The sequence below is a fragment of the Neolamprologus multifasciatus genome, chromosome 23 (genome assembly GCF_963576455.1).
Source record: "Neolamprologus multifasciatus chromosome 23, fNeoMul1.2, whole genome shotgun sequence".
NCBI lineage: Eukaryota > Metazoa > Chordata > Actinopteri > Cichliformes > Cichlidae > Neolamprologus > Neolamprologus multifasciatus.
In genome coordinates this window covers 31,188,931-31,210,588 of record NC_140460.1, presented here as the reverse complement: position 1 = coordinate 31,210,588, position 21,658 = coordinate 31,188,931, and the positions used below count along the sequence as shown (strand labels likewise).

Here is a 21,658-nt window from a genome sequence, read left to right as displayed (position 1 = left end):
CCATAAGTGAACGTCAGTGGCACGCCCACCTTATCAGAACACCGCTTCATTGGCTCATCAGGCCGCCCAACCTCCAGAACTTCCTTTCTTCATTGGGTGACGATGATGTCAGCTGCGGAAGTTTCCGCCCCTTGCGCGCGTGTGATTGGTGATTTGCTCAAGTCAAAACCCTTCCACGATGTGTTTGGTTCAGGGATGCCAGTGGGTGTCTCTCGCAAGCAGATAGATAGATAACAGATAGATACTGTTGGCTGAAAGTTGGGTAAAGGAAAAAGTCAGAGGCACCAAAACGTCTGTGGTTTCAATATAAACGCATATGCTAGCTTTACGTTAACTAAAAAAAGAGAGAGCAACCTGTAATTGTTTTTCTATTTTGTTTTCAAGAAGTCACAGCTCCTTTTCTTTTTTTTATAAAGTGCATTCAGGCGACTGTGTTGTGATTTTAGCTCTTTATAAATAAATTGAATTATCATTTATTTCCACTCCTGTCCTTGTCCCTGATCATTTCCAGAGGAATATTAATCAATATCATCAATTTGTACAGAGGTCATTAGAAGAGAGGTACAACACCCAAGGTTTAGGGGTGCATTTCAACCAGTGGTGTTGGGTATCTTATCAAAATTGATTGAATTATGAACGCCGAAAAGTACCGTTAGATTCTGATCCGCCATGCAATACAAACAGGAACGCATGTGATTGGCAGAAGCTTAATTTTCCATCATTACACTGAGCCCAAACACACTGCCAAGGCAATAAAAGTATACCTGGATAGAAAAACCTAATCAGTCATTGATTTGTTTTCGTCTCCAGAGTCTGAGCCTCGATATTATTGAAGCAGTGCTGGATAATATTGACAGAAAGCAGAACAAAAGACAGCCAACATCCCAAGAAAGAGCTTAAAATGTCATTCGAGAAGCTTGGGGAACCATTCCTGAGAGACTGCTTAAAAAATTACAAGAAATAGAGGCTGTGATGAAGAATATAGCTGGTAATACATGATATTGACTTTCAAGCTCTTTATAACTGTACAGTCCTTGTTATTGGCTTATATACTATATTTTCATGTTTGCTTGCACGTATAAATAAATTTCAAAAATATATTATTGTGGATTTATTTTGAAACGCTTCCCGGAAGTGCCGTCGTAACGCGGAGCATTTGACAGTGTTTTGCTAAGCTTGGAGAGTCACATCTTGAACTATTTTCTTAGATTTCATTGTGTATCAAGGCGAAAAATAACCTTGGAAACAGTTCTGGTTTGGGCCTACACTCCCCGTGGACATATAGCGACATGCATATTCTAAATTTAAAACTAATATCAGCTAATTGTTAGCTATTTAAAGCCCTTAGCACGAATATCCATCAATAGGCAGCTAACAAGCCTAGCTAAAGAATTAGCTTTTAAGAAAATCTTAAAGCGGTGTTTTTGGACGTTTTATATCTGTAAGATAGTTTTTTGCTCATAATTATCGTTGTAATGTTTCTCCCTCCATCAATGCTTTAGCTGTGGTTTTTACCTCTTGGAAAGAAACAAGTTGAGCCTGAAGGTTTTCCTGCAGTCTGCTTATTCAGGTAACAGATAGCATGCTTATTTTTGTCACTTCTTGCGTGCTGCTGTTCATTTGACTGAGCCGAACAAGAAATATTAACTATATAGCAGATGGTATGGGTCACATAAAACAATAACGAGCCTTAAGCTGGGCATACACTGCGATTTTTTTCAGTCGCGCGATTCGGCTCCTGCTCAAACTGTACGATTGACTCGCAGAAGTTAGAAGTTCGTAGGTCACGATGCAGGGTCTCACGCTGTACGGCCCTATGCTCTGATGCGACCTGAGTGCTCACACTGTGCGTCCATAAAAATGAAGGTTATAACAGAAAATCTGTCGCTCACTCTCCCTCTCTGTCTTTCACTCACGCAGACACGCACACCACCACCATCAACTTTGCTAAATTGCTAATGAAAAACACTGATCAGGTAGCTGATTGAGCAGCAATGTAAATCCAACTATTTTCATGGTTGTTGTGGTCGTGATAATTTTGTGAGGCCACATCGAAAAGGCTCGGATGAGCTTTCCAAAGTTCTACAAGTGCCTCTATCACTTGTGTCCAGATCACACGCTGCACTGCCGTGCTACTCCGTCTTTTTCGCCGACATTTATGTGTTTGCGCGTGCGCAGTGTGAGAAGCTACGGTGACACCCTCAAGACCAAGCGATTGATGATCGGGAGCTGGTCGTGAGGTGTTAATCGCTTCTCATTACCCCACGTATACTACACGATGCACAACGCACGATGAAGGCCAAAATCGGGCCGATCACCAAAAAGGTCGCACGACTCAAAAATCGGCTCAAAATGGGCCAAAAATCGCACAGTGTGAGCCCATCTTAAATCGTCCCCGTTTCTTGTTTAGGACTCAAATATGACAGCTCCCCTGCGCAGTTTAGAAATTTCAGAAGCTGAGAGTATTAACTCTACAAACTCTATAATTAAATATATATTAGAACAATGAAGCAGCTTATATATATATATATATATATATATATATATATATACATATATATATATATATATATGTGTATATATATATATATACACACATATATATATATATATATATATATGTGTGTGTGTGTGTGTGTGTGTATAGATAGATAGATAGATAGATAGATAAAACTGTGCTCCTTTAATAGTATTGTTTCTTCCAAAGAACACACCTCAGCCATGATGTGGATGTGTGTTGCTGTCTTCCTGCTGTGGATGAGGTCGGGACGGTGCACAGACAAGGCCAACACTTCAGACCTGATTGAATACACAGCTGTGGACTTTTATGAGAAATTGCATTCTGGGAAGATGATGTTCATCTATTTTGAGCATCAAGGTAGGCAGCTCACTGCTCATGCTATCTCAGCTGTGCTGTTGTACATTTGTCATAGGTCCCACACTCCTCATTATCAGGCTTGTGATGTGAAACATGCAAGCGTGCTGAACAAGTGTATTTTGATGAGTTCAACATGCTAATGAAATTAGCAGCCATGCTGACCTGACGTCAGTTTACTGAAATAAGGAGCTGTGCAGCATTTGTGCAGGAGAGCCATCTCTTCTACATGAAGAGATGAAGAAGAGCTTTTCAGAGATTCTAGATGATGCTGGAGGGTTAGAAAGACCAAAATGACTATCAGAACATCAATGTGTTGTTTCTGGCTGTGCATAAATAGTGAGTGACATTCTGTCTGCTAGGGCCCTATTCCAGGAAGCAGGATTAGCTAACATCTCTGGGTTTGCTTTCACCATAAATAAGGGAAACTCTCGCTTTCTGTTCCAGAAAGACGATTAAATTAAATTCTGAGTCAGTTGCCAGGGTAACAGACTCTGTGAACTAGACCTGCTGGCAGGCTTAGTTCACAGAGACAGTTTTTCTCCGACTCCTCCCCTCCTGAACCAGGTGACTGACGCTTTGATTCAATTGCAAGGTAATAAAGTTGCTGTCAAAGCTCATGTTATGTTTTTACAGACAGGGAAATACCAGTTTTACGGGAGTTTGCTTTTTTGTGTACTTAACATGAACACTTTCCCAGTTATTGAGTCATCAATATATAATGACAGAGACAGTGATCACTTTTATTCATAACCAGCTCACAATCAATTCTGTAGAACCCACAACTCTAACTCTGTGTGTGGGCAGTACTGCAAAGATTTACTGTATGTTACACACTGATCAATGATTAATTATTAGTCGTCCTGTAATCGGTCACACGCTGGATCTTGCAAATGATGTGTACATTTGAGTGAAGCTGAAGCTGAAATGACTTTAAGACTCTAAACTCAATCAAATGTATTTAGAGTGATGTTTTCAAAGCAGCTACAGACAGTCTGATTGTAATCCAAACACATTTAATGTTGAAATGTGTTCACAGATTGAGATTCAGTCATTAAATGATGTCAAACAACATTTTTTTTAAGGTTTAGTTTTTTAAAAGTTCAGTTTAATAAAAAAAAAATTCAATCTTTAATACATGTGAATGTGTAGCATAAGACGAATAAGAGAAAATTCATCATACATTAAAATGTGTGGATTCAGGTTAATGGAAAGCAGTCCGTGTCTGAAAGGCGTTTCTCTTTGTCGCCTCCTCTGTTTCCAGTCTCTCCGACCATCTCTCTGTTCCTGGTGGAGTTGGAGAAGTCTGCTGAAGCTCTTCAGGATTATGGAGTACTAGTTGGTAAGGTAAGTGTAGCCCCCTGTGAGCGCTGCGCTTCATCAGTCATTGAAGTTGATGTTGAATCACTTTTTTGTCGTTGCTTTTTAGGTGAACTGTAACAAAGAGCTGGTTTACACGTACTGCGCAGAGGAACAGCTGCTGCACACTGCTTTTTTGTTCAGGTGGGTTGTAAAGTCTCAGTATGTGTTCATTCTTAAATGACCAGAACATGGAGGGGCAGCCAATCAGAAGAAAGATGTTTTAAAGGATGGGCAAAGTGAACTAAAATAGCTTGTTTCTGAGCGTGGGTGAAGTGGGACCTACAGCAGCCAGAACACAATAAGTGACGGTTATTTTAAAGTGTGAATCATGCTAAGCTACAGTAACAAAATGGAAGAATAACAATTCAAGTCTGTAAATAAAGATAATAAATCTGCTGATTGTCTCTTTCTCTGTGATTTCCAACTTAATTCACTGGCATTTGTTCACACTGGGAAGTGATGTTCACATTTAATGTAAAAATTGGTGTAATATAGCTCTGTGTTTGAATTTGATCTCTGACTCAGCAAGAAAGAAAAGACGTAGCTTCCCTTAAACCCGATTCCTGACTCCACGAGCAATCAGATCCCGACTGTGTTAAACAGGCAAAGTTATTCCACCAAACTATATCTAACTGGTCTCTCCCCCACTTCAATTTCTGTTGCTCCTCAGTATGAAAATATCTGCTGCCACCTGTTGGCATCCACCCTACAAGCTCTGCATCAGAGTCCAGAGGAAGTTCTAACTACATGTGGGAAGGGTTACTGCTCATATTAATGAAAACTTTATTGTATTTCTAACAGTCAACACAAAAGGTTTTATCCCAGCTATCATCACTGAGATACACTATTAATGCTACTGTATCAACCTTTTTACCTACTCCCCTAATATATAGTAATGAAGTGGACAAAGTATTATGGAAACTGAAATGTAATGCAGTAAACTTCTTAACATCTTCCCTTTAAAACTAGAATTTGTAACTGTAAAAAAACATTAAGTGTCCATAAAGTTTCATCAATGACTTTCACCAACAGTGAGAATAAAAACTGAACATTATAACCTTCATGAGGGTTTTTGTGTCTGCATGGTTGCAATCTCGTTGAATCTGCCCTTGTCTTTCTGTTGCTAGAGGCGGTAAGGAGTTCTTGAGTTTTGATTTGGACACTATCTTTGACGTCAACTCGATAGTCTCCGAAGTCTTGTTGTAAGTAAGCCTTATGCTCTGTGTTGTAGAGACCTTTGTGAAACTTTAACTTTTGAACCCTTTAGGATCACATACATTTAGATGATCCACTGAGATTGAACCAGAACCAAAGTCACTCATTATTTTTTGTCTTTTGGTGAGCTTTGTTGGGGGAAAAAATGAAAGAAGGGAGCCAAACGTGTACTTCTGGCATTTAACTGAAGACTGCTTTTCTCTTCCAGCGCCATTCTACGTGATGAGATAAAGTATGTCCACACAGATGCTGACCTCCTCGCAATGGAAAAGGCAGCCAGAGGGAAGAAAGACATTGTGCTTGGTTATGTTTGCAGTCTGGGAACACAAGGTATGGGAAGAAGGACAGGAAGGATAGTAATTACTGTAAGGCTGGGCAGTTAATTCAAAAGGAATCAAAACTGACAATCATAATCTTGCCCGTGTCTGTTATTATTGTTTCTTTGTTTTTCATTTCTGTCAATACTTATATAAACTATAAAACATACCGTTTGTGTTGTCACATGACTCAGAGCGTAATTCGAACACTGAGCCGACTGTAAAACTCCAGCAGATGGTGATTCTGCATTGCCCACAGGTGCGAGTGTTGTCCGTCTCTCTGTGTTAGCCCTGCAATAGGTCACCAGCCTGTGTATGTGTATGCATAATCATTCATCAATCAAAATTCAAAATCATGATGTTAATTTGAGGTCATATCACCAAGTCCTAAATTAAAGATGGTAAAATGTCTGTGAAGGTTCTCAGTCATCCAGGTCATCGTAGTCAAAGGAGCTTGCAAAGAAAAGCATCTGGACTTCTTTAAGTTACTTGAAGACGTTTTCACCTCTCGACCATCTTTGAACAGAGGCGGTGGTTTACGACACCAACTCTCTGCCATCTATAATCCAGTTTTGAGATCCCTTCCCAGACACCTTAACGCCCACTCACATCCTGGGCCATCTTACCTCAGGAATTCGCATGATAAGGTGGGGCCAGGTTTCACAATGAACTCACCCGAAACTCTGGCTGATTGGGACCCACACCCAGTTCCACACCTTGGCTCAGGCGATTAGAGGATCATCAGGGGGTCCTTTTGTCCCTCTGTGGGGGGAAACTCCCACCAGGTTTATATCTGGGACTCTCCACCATTTGACCTTAGAACTGAAGAAGCTTCTCGGATGAGAGGTGAAACGTCTTCAAGTAACTTAAAGAAGTCCAGACGCTTTTCTTTGCAAGCTCCTTTGACTAAAGATGGTAAACTTTTTAGTAGCTACTCATAGGTTTGATCGTACTTTGTAAGACAGACATTGTCCCATTGATTGATTAAATGTATCATCTTTGTTTGTTTTTTCTTAAGAGCACAGATCGATTATGGAGACGGCCTATGTGTATGGATCCAAATATCAGTTTATTCTCATAACAGGAGGACCCGTGTTGAAGCACCTAGGGTATGTTCTTTTTGGCCTTTCTTTGTGTACAGAGCAGGCGTCAATGACAACACTTGTACCTGGGAAGTATTCACAGCGCTTCACTTGTTCAGCATCTTGTCATGATACAGCCTTCTTCCAAGTTAGATTAAATTCAGTTTTCAACTAAAACATTCTACACACAATACCCCATAATGACAAAGTGACATTAGTTCGCTTGAATTTCTTGTAAATGTATTTTAAAAAAAAACCACACAAATATAACATGTACATAAGTATTTTTACAACTTGATTGGAGTCCACCTGTAGTAAATTCATTTGGATGTCATTTAGAAGACACACCAAGCACAAACCAAGCCACAAAGTTCAAGGAACTGTCTGTAGACCTCTGGTGCAGGATTGTATCAAGGCACAGATCTGGGGAAAGTCCCAATGAGCACAGAGGGTTCAGGGTAGAAGGGCCTTAGGCTATGTCCACACTAATATGCTTTGAAAACGCATCGTTTTCTCTCCGTTTTGGCCTCCCGTTTACACTGAGACGGCCTTTTCGCTCAAGAAAAACGCAGCATTTTGAAAAGGCTCTCGAAAACACATACATTTGAAAATGGTGCTTTCGCGGAGACTTTTTGAAAACGATGACACATTTTAGTCATGTGATGTAGTCATGTGACCAATTAAACTAAGATAGCGGAGGGCATTATACAGCAGGTTTTTTTGCTCTCAATTTTGACAGCCCTATTAAAGATTAATATCAGTTTGTACATGCTCCAGATAGCTTTTCTTCAAATTCTTTAATTCTCACTCGCTTTTGCAACTTTGTACTTTTGTGTTACTCACAGCAACAACTCCACCTCATTGTTAGTCCATTTAAAAAACTCAGTGCTTTTCCTCGACATTTTGCTGCGACGTTTCAAAGAGCTGGAAAGTAAATAAACGGCAGACAAAAATGAATCGTCTTGCTTTTCCCACATGCACAGGACTGGAACGTCGGCCGTTTCAATGTGGACGCAGAACTCTGTGAAACTGAAAACACTAGTGTGGACGCGGAGCGTTTTCAGACGAAAACACAGTTTTCAAATCTATCCGGACTAGTGTGGACGTAGCCTTAGTCAGGGACGTAACAAAGAACACAATAGTCGCTCTGACAGAGCTCCAGGAGAACCTTCCAGAAAGACAACCACTTATGCAGCACTCCAGTAATCAGGCCCGTGTGGTAAAGTGGCGAGATGTAAGCCACTGCTCAGTAAGAGACACATGACAGCCTATGTGTAGTTTGCAAAAAGGCACCTGAAACAAAATTCTCTGGTCTGATGAAACAAGGACTAAACTTTGATTTGGCCTGAATGCTGTGGGCCGTGTCTGAAGGAAACCAGGCACCACTCATCACCAGGCCAACACCATCCCTACGGTGAAGCATGGTGGTGGCAGTATCATGCTGTGGGAATGGTTTTTTGGAGCAAGAACTGGGGGACCAGCTATGTACAGAGACATCCTTAATGATAACCTGCTGAGTTATCATCCAACAGGACAACAACCTAAACACACAGCCAAGATAACAAAGAAGTGGCTTCGGGACCTCTCTGTGAATACCTTTGAGGGGCCGGCCAGAGCTCAGACGTAACCCGATTAACCCGATGGCTGTGCACCAATGCTCCCCATCCTGCCTGAGAGGAGAAACTCCCCCCAAAAAGTGTTTCTTGTTGCATCATACTCAAAAATACTTGAGGCTGTAATTTTGCCAAATGTGCTTCAGCAAAGTATTGAGCAAAGGCTGTGAAAAATTGTGTACATTTAGTTTTGCTTTTAATTTTTAATGCATTTGCAAAAATATAAATCAAATGTTTTTCACTTTGTCATTATCGGGTATTGTGAGTAGAATTTTTCAGGTGATAAATGAATTGAATCCAGCTGGAGATAAGGCTGTAACATGACAAAATGTGGAACAAGTGAAGCGCTTTGAATATTATGTAAGACACAACATAGAAAAGAAGAAGCTGAGATTGAGGCTCTTTGCAAAGTGTCCTACAGCTGTGCAGCAAATGTAGTTCCAGCTACAGCAGCAAGTTGAAGATGACAGTTGATGTGTCCGCTGTGGCCTTGTGACCTCAGAGATACATGCTCAAAACCTTAAACTCACACGGCTGTGAAAACCAAAGGGACTGTCATTCGAAACAGGCTTTTAACATACCCAGGATAATTTTTGCTTTTCTGGTCTGACTCCAAATACTTAGGAGAAAATATGAAAAGTCTGACATCCTGCTGGAAATGCATAGACAAACACACAAGTGTGGATACAAAGAAAAGGATTCATGTAATTTCTCATGTTATAAACTAAAGACCCGACAGTATGAATGTGTTTGATGTTAGTCTGTGTTTTCAGGAAGTTGTCTCTGTGTGTCTTTCAGTGTAAACGAATCGTCTCCTTCGTCTCGAGTGTGGTTCCTCCACTGCAGAGTTCACAGTGGGTTCATGACCCCAATGACCTCTGAGCGCTGCCCTTTGACCCGCATGAGGAAACCCCTATCCACCTTAAGCCTCCACTCCTTCCTGCAGCTCATGGAGGCTCCACTAGTTGTAAGCTGGTACAGGATTACTTTGTAAATTCATGCGAAATTCATCAGGTTATTTGGCGTATAAAATGTCATCGAGCTGTTGGCGTTGTGCGAACAGAGTGAAGTTCATGGTTCAGTTTTCTTTGCGTTAGCTGACTTGACAAAACCCCAGTCAGAGATAAGGGTTGTTATCAGTGTTCTTTCTGCTTTAGGCTCAGTGTCTGTGCTCATTTGGTGATACAGATCTATGCAAATAAGACAAGACAGCGGTGCTGCAGTTGGTTGTTAATCTTCTCAATTTCTGATCTTCACAAACACGCCAAAAAACCCAGAATACTGTCTTGAGTTGTATAAGTGTTTTATTTCTCAGTGCCCTCTCATTCCTGCTGTTTGTTACTAATGTGACAGCTGCACATCAGCACTCTGACACCTCAGATACATTTAAATATTTAGTCAGCGTGTTCACTCTCCCACAAGCTCATAGAGGAAAAATTGAGAACGCTTTATTTTGTTGCCAGGTCAAAGTGAAATTTATTTTAATAAATGAAGATTATTGGCAAGAAGTGGCCAACAGATGTAATTGATCACTTTTCTAATCTGATCTCTGTTAGGTGCAATTCCAGCTGCTGTAACTCTTTGGCTGGGCTTCAATCAGTGGGATTAGTAAGGTACGGCTTAACAACTTTCATGTATAAAGTGTATTTCTTCAGCACTGAATCTTTATAGCTCTAAAGCAGGGATGTCCTCACCGTAGTACATTTTCCAGTTGACCGGATTGGACACTTTGGCAGGTCATTTCTAGCCCCCGGGCCTCACAGTAGGCATCCCTGCTCTAAAATATATTTTAAGTGAAAGATTCGGTGAGAAGCTGGACTTCAGCATAAGTTACCACAGTGATTTAGCAAGGGTAAAATAGACCAACCTTCATGACACTGACAACTAAACTTTGACTTTATTTTAGCTTCTTAACCTGTTAAACTCAGCGGTCCAAAACAAAAGAGCAAGATCAAAAAAAAATTGAGGAGTTCAGTCATTAAGAAGGAGAATGACAGCCTCCTGTTCTCTTTGTTTATAGTAGTCACATATTGTGACGTTTCTTTCAGTTACCTGTAGGCTAACGTTTCTGAGGAGTGATTAAAAGTTGGACTTACTCGATGCTTCCTGTAAAAGCAGCTTTAATAACAATATAAGACTCACTACGCAAGCTTCTTCACAGTTCACAAGTCAAGTCAATTTAGTTTTATTTAGTTTTATAGTGTCAAATCATAACAAATGCTTTATATTGTAAGCTAAAGATCCTCCAGTAATACTGAGAAAACCCCAACGATCAGATCACCACCTATGAGCAAGCACTTGGCGTCAGCGGGGAGAAAAAACACCCTTTTAACAGGAACACAGCATATTAGATCATGTGGTTATTGTGCTGTCATTGCAGCTGTGTTTTGTAAGTAGACCTTTAGAAAAAAGCAACGTACAACTTACCAAATTTACAAAAAAAAAAGTAACCATGAGCATGTTGTGCACAAAAGAGCCACCCTGCCACCATGAGTAGAATCTCTTAACACTTTGTGTCTCTTCCTTACCAGACCGAGGTGTACGACGACCCCTCCTCAGTCCAGCCCCCCCAGTTCCCCTACCAGCAGACTCCCCAGGTCTTCCTCTTCTCTCATCCCGCAACTGAGCACCTGGACCTCGATACGGCCACCACGCTGGCATGGAGGCTGCGAGGCCTCGCCCTGCTGCTGCTTGTACACAGGTGTGCAACAGCTCCAGCTACGTGTACGAGCATGGATATGAAGACATTAAGATCATTTCTTTTATGGGTTTGTGTGTTTCCAGGCAGAGCCCTGCAGTGAAAACCCCTGATGAGTACAATGCTGCTTACAGGCTGCCTGAGAAGGTGTGACACTAACATGGCACAAGATAATACACAGAACGAGAGCACTTGTTATTCTTACCCACGTTTTTGTTTGTGTGTGTGCACCTCCAGAGTTTAGAAGTAAAGTATTTGACCTTAAACAGCCTCGATGAGGTGTTGGTGCTGTTCGCAGATCAAGAAAAAGATGAAGAGGAGGAGGAGGTGGATGATGAAGAAGACAACGAAGGTGTGGATCACAATGAGGAAGATTCACATTTTGGTAAAGGGACTCAAGAGTGAAAGAAGCGTGAAGAAAAGGAAGAATGAGAACAAGAGTTCAACTTTTTTGTGTTTGCATTGGTCTCCAGGCAAGCTGGACGATGAAATCGCAGCGGCAGTTTTTGAAAACAGAGGCACCTTATCGGACATGGATTCAGTTACCCAACTGACGTCAGACAACTTTCACACTGCAGTAGCACAGAGTGGCCTCACAGTGGTGCTCTTCTACCTCAAATGTAAGACAGAGTCGCTGCTTTAGAGGCGTCTTGGCACTTTAGGCAGTTAATACAACAAATTCAGTATTTACCAGGAAAGAGAAACTACATGTATAGAATCATCAGACAAATCTGATTTAAAACTCTAAAAAATGTTGCTCATTTACTTCTAACAGTCTTTATGAAGCCTTTTCCCTCCCCTGGAAGTTATACTTCTACCACCATATTTACTGTTTTGGAATTCATCCCTTTCATATAATGTCTCTTATATGAGCCAGGCATACTTTATGTAAAAAAAAAAGTTTTCCTCTTGAACATGAAATGCAAGTGAATTGCAGTTTCTGTTTTCTCCCACCAGGGGATGCTGTTTCAATGGCTTTTCTCAGCTCTTTCATTGAAGTTGCAGAGAGACTTGCAGGTAAACAAGCAGGGGGGGGGTTTTGGGAGGGGGGGGGGCTATGTTTCCACTGTTTATTTTAGCAGACGTCAAAACAGAGATCTGTATTTGAACAGAAGAGTGTTTGGATGGCAGTAACACGTCAGTTATGACTCCTATTATTGTGCTTTACAGTTTGTCTAAATTCACAAAAGATGAAACCCCCTTGTGAACCAACATACAGTCGTCTAAATCCATGTACTGAATGAATTACGCTTTTGCCTTAACCACAAAGGGTTGTTATCTAGGCAGATGTAATATTCAGGCCTCATTTGCACTTAATTCAAAACTTGATTAATAGCAACAATGGATAGAAAATTCACTCATCAACACATGATTTGCTCTCACTGACCTTAAGACTCAGAGGTCAACGAAGTTCAGATGAGTGTGGTCGACTGCAGCGAATGGACCGACCTCTGCGCCGCTCAGCCAGGCAGTGCTGTCCCCTTCCAGCCAATCACTGCCTTTCCCAGTGTCTTGTTTCTTCACCCCCAGCATCCGGCCCAGCACTTCAGAGGAATGCTGGGTAGTGAGTCACTACATCGCTTCATCATGATGTGAGAAAACATGAATATAACTTTGAAGTCATATATAAGCCTTTAACCTCAATCGGGTCCAAATCAAGGATTGATTAAGTTATTGAAATAGCAGTTAGTGTACTTGTACAATCCTTTCCCTTTAACCTGAAATAGAAATAGAGGTGTGTTTAGTTTTGTAGCGCTGTCTTTTTAATGTCAGTCTACTTACATGTACACGTGTGTTTGTGTGGACTTGATTTTTTTAACCAGAAGCCGTGTAGCTTCTCCTGTTCGTCTGTCCACTCTAGAGGAAGCGCAATCATTCCTTCTGGAAGTGCCTCATCCTGAGCTAGCAGGGTACCAGCTTGACAGAGTTGTGGGATTGTTTGAGGCCCAGACACAAACAGGTAAGATGTTGTTATTGTGCATTGTTGTTGCAAGGGAAGCCAAAGTGCAAATGCTAAACTTCTATTAGTTATGGTTATTCTACTTAGGAAGATCTCCCAGTAGCTGCAATCAAAACAAGAACTTTTAAGGGAGTGGAGGAGAAATACTTGGAGGTGTTTTGTAGCTGTGAATTAACACTGTTGTCTGTACTCATTCACATTCATAGCTATCTCAATGTTAGCATTGTTTTTACAGTAACAGAGTAGGTGTAATCAGCTAATACTCACTCTGGCTAATATATAAAAGATACATTTAGCTACTGTGACCTCTGTTGGTTTGTGAACTCCTGTTTTAAAGCAATGAGATGAGTGTTTTTACTATTGCTATCTTGGTGTTTGGAAAGTGGGGGTGATAAATAAGGGGCAGATCACTACACATGATCACTATATGAATGGGAGTGGTAAACAACCAAATGGGAAAGTAGTTGTCTCAATCAATCAATCAATCAATCAATCAATCAATCAAAGCTTTATTCGCCACATGCAGGTTGCCCTGCAGTGAAATGGGACCCCCACCCCCGACTTTACACACACAACACAGACATTACATGGGGATACAAGTCGGAGATCGGTAGCGTTACAGAAAAACACAGAAATATACACTACAATGGGAAAGTACAAGAGGAAAAAAAGAGACCTCTACTCATGCTGTGCTTCCATGGTAGGACAGCACGAAAACAGGAAACAAAAAAACTCCTCTGCACAAAAAGCACATAAATGTCCACAGTACAACATTGTGAAAGACATGACAAGCCACAGGATTGGGTGGGGGGTGAGGAGTAATCCGACGCGAACACAGCAGCCGCCCTGCACAGCGCTACCATTCCAGCGCGGCACACAGACCCGCCGTGTTCCCCCGCAGGAAACAAGCATCGAAGGCGTTTGTCTGTCTGCTTTGTCACAATAAATTCAATTTCAGTTTTATTTATATAGCACCAAATCACAACAACAGTCATCTCAAGGTGCTTTATATTGTAAGGTAGATCCTACAATAATACATACAGAGAAAAACCCAACTTTGGCGACAGTGGGAAGGAAAAACTCCCTTTTAACAGGAAGAAACCTCCAACAGAACCAGGCTCAGGGAGGGGCGGGGCCATCTGCTGCGACCGGTTGGGGTGAGAGAAGGAAGACAGGATAAAGACATGCTGTGGAAGAGAGACAGAGATTAATAACAGATATGATTCAGTGCAGAGAGGTCTGTTAACACATAGTGAGTGAGAAAAGTGACTGGAAAGGAAAAACTCAATGCATCATGGGAATCCCCGGCAGCCTACATCTATTGCAGCATAACTAAGGGAGGATTCAGGGTCACCTGGTCCAGCCCTAACTATATGCTTTAGCAAAAAGGAAGGTTTTAAGCCTAATCTTAAAAGTAGAGATAGTGTCTGTCTCCCGAATCCAAACTGGAAGCTGGTTCCACAGAAGAGGGGCCTGAAAACTGAAGGCTCTCCCTCCCATTCTACTTTTAAATACTCTAGGAACAACAAGTAGGCCTGCAGAGCGAGAGCGAAGTGCTCTAATGGGGTGATATGGTACTTGAAGGTCATTAAGATAAGATGGGGCCTGATTATTTAAGACCTTGTATGTGAGGAGCAGGATTTTGAATTCAATTCTGGATTTAACAAGGAACCAATGAAGGGAAGCTCTCTACACTACGCTACAGTATTGAGAATCGTACGTAATGAGGAGGTAAAATTATTAACAAGATAATCTTCCAGAAGGAAGTCACCCAGGATTTTCACATTGATATCACTGAGGCTGCTTGCTTGGTGCATCCACTGCGACAGTTGAGCGATCGGTCAAAATAAATTGCAGTGTGAGTGTTCATGGTAATGTGGAACTATATACCCTGATCTAACAATGCAGCTCGTTGTTGTGCTTTCATTCAGTTCTGGACAACACAGACGAATGAGTTCAGATTCTGCTCATTGTTGATTTTAGTCTTTTTCTCTTTGTTATTTTAAATAGACGGTGTGTTTCCAGTATCCCGTATTACTTACTCTTTCTTTCCAAATTTTTCTTTATTGCCATGTTTAGCAGCGTTTACCGAAGCAGCAAAGTCCCTGAGAGGAGAAGCACTGACTGGACTGCTGACAGATGAACTGGCAGAGAAATGGTACGAGCTCTACCATTTCAAGGTTGAGGCAAATTGGCAAACTGCTTCTTCGAGTTTAAAGTCCTAAATTACTGGACGTTTTGAAAAACACACTGTAGCTGAAGTTTGAAGTTGTCTGTTTTTCTTAACTTTGAAATGTAGGATTTCCAGTTGCTTTTAAAGGCTTTAGGAGATGGACGGTTAAGCAGTTTGTTTTTGAGGGGTGGAAATCCTACACGTACCTACTATAATCCAACCTGGCTTTGGAAAGACACTTTAATCAATGTTGTAGTTACATTTTGTAAAGGTTTAGACATACCTGTCATTAAAAACTTAGCTGTGTTTCCAATGTTTAATATTTGAACTTTAACCATTTAAAATATTGTTTATTAGTTTTACTTATATTGTGTGTGTGTGTATGTGTGTGTGCGTGCGTGCATGGTGACTATGCAGGGCTGCAGACCACACTGTAGACCTTCCCGCAGTGTTAGTGTTTCCATCTTGGAGGACACACACTCATCCTTTCACACTGCCTGCCTCCTCGTCTGCTGAAGAGCTGCTCACACACATTAACACTGCGCTGCTCCACCCAATGGTAAACCATAGTGTGTGTGTGTACACTTGTCTTTATCATTTTTTGCAAAACTAGTCACAAATTCAAGTTGGATGACTTGTTTCAATGCAATCATCCAGTCAGGAATAGTGAGTGAATAACTAAGTCCAGCTTGATTTTAATCACTATAATCCATCCGTCTTCTTCCTCTTATCTGGGGCCGGGTCGTGGGGGCAGCAACTTAAGCAGAGAAGCCCAGACCTCCCTCTCCACGGCCACCTCTTCCATCTTGGCCTGGGGAACACCAAGGCGTTCCCAGGCCTTCCGAGAGATATAATCTCTCCAGTGTGTCCTGGGTCTGCCCCGGGGCCTCGTCCCAATGGGAGATGCCCAAAACACCTCACCCAGGAAGTGCTCATGTTGCTCATGGAGGAGCAGCGGCTCTACTCTGGGGCCCTTCTGGATCTGGTTCTCTAAGGGAGAAGCCAGCCACCCTTCGGAGGAAGCTCATTTCCACTGCTTCTATCCGCGATCTCGTTCTTTCGATCACTACCCACAGCTCGTGGCCATAGGTGAGGGTAGGGACGTCGATCGACCAGTAAACTCAGAGCTTTGCTTTTACACTCAGCTCTCTCTTCACCACGACGGACCAGTACAGTGTCCGCATCACTGCAGCCGCACCAATCCGTCTGTCGATCTCCCGCTCCCTTCTCCCGTCACTCGTGAACAAGTACCCAAGATGCTTAAACTCCTCCACTTGGGGCAGGAACTCGTCCCTGACCCAGAGTGAGCACTCCACCCTTTTCTTGGCTTCAGATTTTGAGGTGCTGATTCTTATTCCCACCGCTTCACACTTGGCTGCGAACCATTCCAGTGCGAGCTGGAGGGTGTCACCTGATAAAGCCTTTGAGGACCTCCGTAATCCCACTTGAAAATACACTGCTATAAATTCTTGGATGTTTATAAAAGCCACTATGGCGTGTTCATAGTATCATAGTCTCAGGTAATGGGCTTCACATGTGGTTTAGTTACGGCTTTCCAAATACAGAGGTCATGCCAGGTCAGAGTAATGCTTCGGTAATCCTTGATGGATGATAAGATGGGTTAAGGGTCTGATTCCTGCTGTGAAAATGCTTCCATGGAGCTTGGGCTCAAAAGTCCAGTCAATGACACATTCTCCCCTCTGGCTGTGCTGATGACCTCACACCAATCAATCACAGAATATGACTCGATAAATCGAGTTAAATGGAGACATTAACACTTGCTTCTGTGTTATTTATGATGGTGAGAGGGTGACCTGGACTGAAATGTGTCATATATAATTCAAGGAGAATTGCACCATCAGAAAAATCCCTGCTAGTGTTAAAAACTGCTGACGGGACTGATGAGGCGCTTTGTTTTATATCTACTTTGTAGATTGTACAGGTCAGCATTAAATCAGATTTGTGCATTGTCAGCAGATTACTCGCAGTACCGTCCACTCTCATGGATACGTTTATTTTGCAGTCACAGCCTTGCACTCGTGCTCTGCTTAGTAAATCTTTATTACTTAATATTGGCTCAGCCATCTCACTATTTAATTGACAGACCCTCTTAAAATTCCAGCTGCAGTCTTCTTCACAGGAAGTAAACAGCTGCTTCTAACATGCTTGGTGCTGACCTTTGTAAGCAGGTTTTCTGCAGGATGTTGCAGGTGCAGCAAAAATCAGTGATGCGTAAACTTTGGATAATTAGCCGAAACTCAAGATTTGTGGTGATTGTGTTAAAGTCAAACCTTCTCTTTTTCATTTGGGATGTTGTTCATTTCACTGGCCTGTGTTTTATCTGGTTTGTAGTGTGATGACTGTGAGTTTGTGAAAATGCAGATATTTGAAGTCATTGTGTTATTTGGCACTTCTTCGTCCTCTTTTCATGATTTCTATCCCCAGCCTGAGCTGACTATAGAAAATCTGCCATCCTTCCTCTTGCTGGGCAAAGCCCTACTCCTTCTGTTTGTGGGAGAGGAGGAGGACAAGATTGGGCGGAGGCAGAACCAGGCGCTGGTGAAGGAGATGAGAACAGTAGTAGAGTCAGGAGGGGAAACGATGGAGCGATATTTGGCCTGCTGGATCCATCTGTAGGTTTCTGTTTCTGCTTATTTGCTGCTCCATTTTTCCATCATGTAAACAATCCAGAATCCCCACTTTTTTTTTGTTTAATGCTGTCCATGTTATCTTGACAATTATTATATATTTTTGTTTCAGTGGACGCACTCCAGCTGGTATGTCCGTCCTGGGGTCATACGTAGGCTCTATGCCCCCTCTTCCTGCACTAGTCCTCACACACTTGCCCTCCGGAGACCAAATATACCAGTACCCACCCAACACCCCCATAGTGGCCTCCTCAGTCCTTCACTGGCTGCAAAGGGTCGAGGATGGTACTGAGTCACCAACAGGTAAGGAGGAGAGAACAGAAAGCTTAAAGCTGAGTTTACAGTCCCATAAATTCCAAGACAGCTATGCTATACAGCTATAATTCTGCCTTATTACAGACAGTTAATGAACCGGTCACTCTTAAAAGCAGAATTGAGATTAGAAATGTGCAAGATTACCTTAAAGATTGAAATCTTTAAGGTAATGTTTAGGTCACCTCAGTCTGGATGGAATTTCCAGTCAATAAAAAAATCAATAATAAACAATTTAACTATGCCTCAGATTTACCTTTAGCAGTTTGTAGATTCTAGTCACCTGGAATTTATTTGAGTTACAAGCACATTTTGAAAATCTCGCACAAAGTCATCAAATGAGACTGGATGCAATGACAAAAGCAGACATTGTGTGGGATTGTTGACTGACCTTTACAATTAAGAGGCTGTCCTTCTGTCTATTTACCTTTCTACATACAACAGTTAATCTGAGAAATCACTTGTACTGGTCATATTTCTAAATGGAAATAATACCTGTGGTCAGCACATTCCCACCATAAAGACTGACTACACATTCAGCAGTCTTCTGTATCAGTGAGAGAACTGTTAATATAACTGTTGAACGTAGTTCAGATATGAAACCCGAACTATCTGGAGTCCTCTTTTAGCTCTGGAGTGTATAAAGGCAAGAGCCGAGATAAGATGCTGGTCTCCATCACTGAAATGCACCACGTTTAATTGATTCTCTGCACACAAACTGCGGACTAACAACCTTTTTACTAATGCAGCAGGACTTAAGGTTCTGTTTTTGACTGGCTGTAATCTTGTTTTAACCAAAACTCTTCTGCTGGATTGCAATGTATTCATTTTTACTATTCATCGATTTGGAAATGCTGTTAAACCTGTATTATGTTTGCAGACTCGCATTTAGTTTACAGGTAGAGATGGTTGTCATATATGAGTGAGTCCTAAAATTATTATTTGAAGTCATTTTATAAAAGTGAAAAAAGTTGTTGTGACGATTATAAATTGAACTTCAGGAACAAAAATGGTCTATAAATAAAAAAAATGTTATTTAATTTATTTATAGAAATAAAGTTGTATTTATTTATAAATAAATAAATAGAAGCAAAACTAAACACACTGAACATGGAACGCAAGACTATCAAAATAAACCAGGAAACACTAAGACACAGACTAACTCATAGCATGACACGGGAACTGAGAGGAAAGGACACAAAAGGAAACAAGATGGATTAGGGAGATAACGGAGGAGATAACGAGGGGGACGCAGGAACAGATAATGGAGACGAGACACAGAGAGTGAGAGAGTGAGAGGAGAGACATGACGGTCTGGGGAAACATGGGATAAAAATGACAGGCAGGGGAGGGATGAAATGAAACATAAGGAGGAGAACATGGGAAGAGAAAAGGAAAGAAGACACAAGGACACACACATAAACAGAGACACACACAGAGGGACACAGAGGACAAAGACACAAGGGAAACCTAATAACCAAGGAGCTAAAACAGGACAACCTGGGCTATATAGAATAAACTCAAGAAGACTGGAGAAGATAAGCCCGACTGATATGTCGGCCAATATTAGCTATTTGCTGATATATTTTTATTGGCATTTAAAATGACTGATGAGTAAAGAAGACACAAAAGAAATTGATGTTACAGCACTCTGACATCAACATTCCTGTGAAAATTCCTGTGTTTTACTTTATAATCTTAAGACAAATATGCTTTTAATAATATAATTTATCTTACATTTTAATTCTGTATGAAACTTCACATTATAATTAAATATTTTTGTTCTGTAGGTTTGCTGGATGAGGATAGCTGGCCACCTGCTTTTGAGTTCTATGACTTCTTGAAAATTATGGACATGCAGGAACCTGACTCTGCCCAGCAGCAAACTCCTAAGGAGGAGGAGGAAGAGGTTAATGTGAAAGAACATGTAGTGGTAAAGGACATGACAGGTGACAGTCGTCACGCTCACTCTGAGCTCTGAACATCAGATGGAAAGAACACTGCTGATCTTGAAGTCTTCTTTTCTATTAATAATATACAGCTTAAATGTTGGGTTACTGAGTATTTAATGAAAGATTATAATAATGTAATAATAGTAATAATAATATTTTTGCCATTGTGTTTTAATGTGACATGCTGGCCATTAAACCTTTCAGTTGTTCCTGGATGTTATTTTTTTTAAAAAAATTTTATTGAGACTGTTTTATTGTCTGATTTGTTACTGCTGTGATTTTGTGACTCTTTTAACTTTGTAGATGCATCTGATTGGCTGTTTTTGTTTGGTTTTATTTTTAAAGCTGCTCATGTGCCAGTTAACTGAAATAATTATGTGTCAGTCAGTAAACTGTCCCTTAATTTCGTTGCAACTCATAAACTTTTGGAAAACAAAAAGTGTGTTTAACTATTTTTATGAACGCATCCATAAAAATGTGTTCATTCCATTCATTAACTCAAAAACCAGTCTTATGTTATCATCGTGTCATATCGTCTACTCGGTGAAACAAATATCTGTACTTTCGATGACATACGTTTTCAAAACAGACTCGTTACATTAGGTTCAGCAGTTTCATTTGTAGTGTTTATACTGAGGAGTTAAAGTGGGCTGGAAGGAGTGCAGGTGTCAGAATCTAGCTCGAGCAGCAGCAGAAGAGGAGGAAGCATGAAGACAGTGATGTTTATTTAGTTGCAGCTAATTTCAAATTCAGCGTTTCTATCAGCTCAACAAACACCAGCAAACACACAAACTCTGTGTGCAGTTTGTCACACTGTTTCTACTATGCCTGATATGCCTGATAAACGGCAGATTTAAAGCTTGCATATTGGTTAGGTATTTAATGGTTTCGGCTTAGTTTATTTTCTCTAAAACTTCAGTGCATGGTCCTAGTGATCGGCTGACACAGATCCCTGGCACAGGCTGGTTAGTTATTTAATGGTTTCGGCTTAGTTTATTTGATCTAAAACTTCAGTGCACGGTCCCAGGGATCAGCTGACACAGATCCCTGGAACAGGCTGGTTAGGCATTTAATGGTTTCGGCTTAGTTTATTTTATGTAAACTTCAGTGCTCGGTCCCTGGTATTGGCTGATACAGATCCCAGAGCACTCCAATCAAGTAATCAGAGAAGCTGATTACAGCTTAACAACCAGTGCTGGGCAAGTTACCTTGAAAAAGTAGTTAATTATAGTTACTAGTTACTTCTTCAAAAAAGTAACTAAGTTAGTAACTGAGTTACAATATTCTAAAAGTAATTAATTACTTGAAAAATAACTATTACGTTACTTCAAAAAAAAAAGTTTAACCCTCTGGTTATGTTATGTACAGTTATGTTTTCATTTTGACACACTGTATTGATCTAAAGTCAGACAAAAAACATAAAATCCGATTTGAAAAAGTTATATTTTTTG

General features: G+C 41.0%; 1 protein-coding gene across 2 annotated transcripts; it reads left to right on the top strand.

Annotated features, from left to right (window-relative positions):
- Positions 1-1,122: 1,122 nt before the first annotated feature.
- txndc16 (thioredoxin domain containing 16) lies at positions 1,123-21,426 on the top strand. 2 transcript variants are annotated; one of them, XM_085151112.1, is made up of 20 exons: positions 1,123-1,570; positions 2,708-2,878; positions 4,140-4,222; positions 4,305-4,378; positions 5,365-5,439; positions 5,661-5,782; positions 6,788-6,878; positions 9,263-9,431; positions 10,996-11,165; positions 11,249-11,309; positions 11,400-11,514; positions 11,636-11,782; positions 12,120-12,179; positions 12,556-12,754; positions 12,986-13,122; positions 15,202-15,280; positions 15,713-15,854; positions 17,741-17,928; positions 18,056-18,246; positions 20,046-21,426. In XM_085151112.1, exons 2-20 carry the CDS (start codon positions 2,722-2,724, stop codon positions 20,234-20,236), a joined length of 2,451 nt encoding a protein of 816 aa, XP_085007238.1. In that variant the 5' UTR covers positions 1,123-1,570; positions 2,708-2,721; the 3' UTR covers positions 20,237-21,426. The 2 variants fall into 2 exon arrangements, with proteins under 2 accessions (XP_085007238.1, XP_085007237.1); XM_085151111.1 differs by having other exon boundaries at positions 1,124-1,570; positions 11,400-11,547; positions 20,046-21,425.
- Positions 21,427-21,658: the final 232 nt, after the last annotated feature.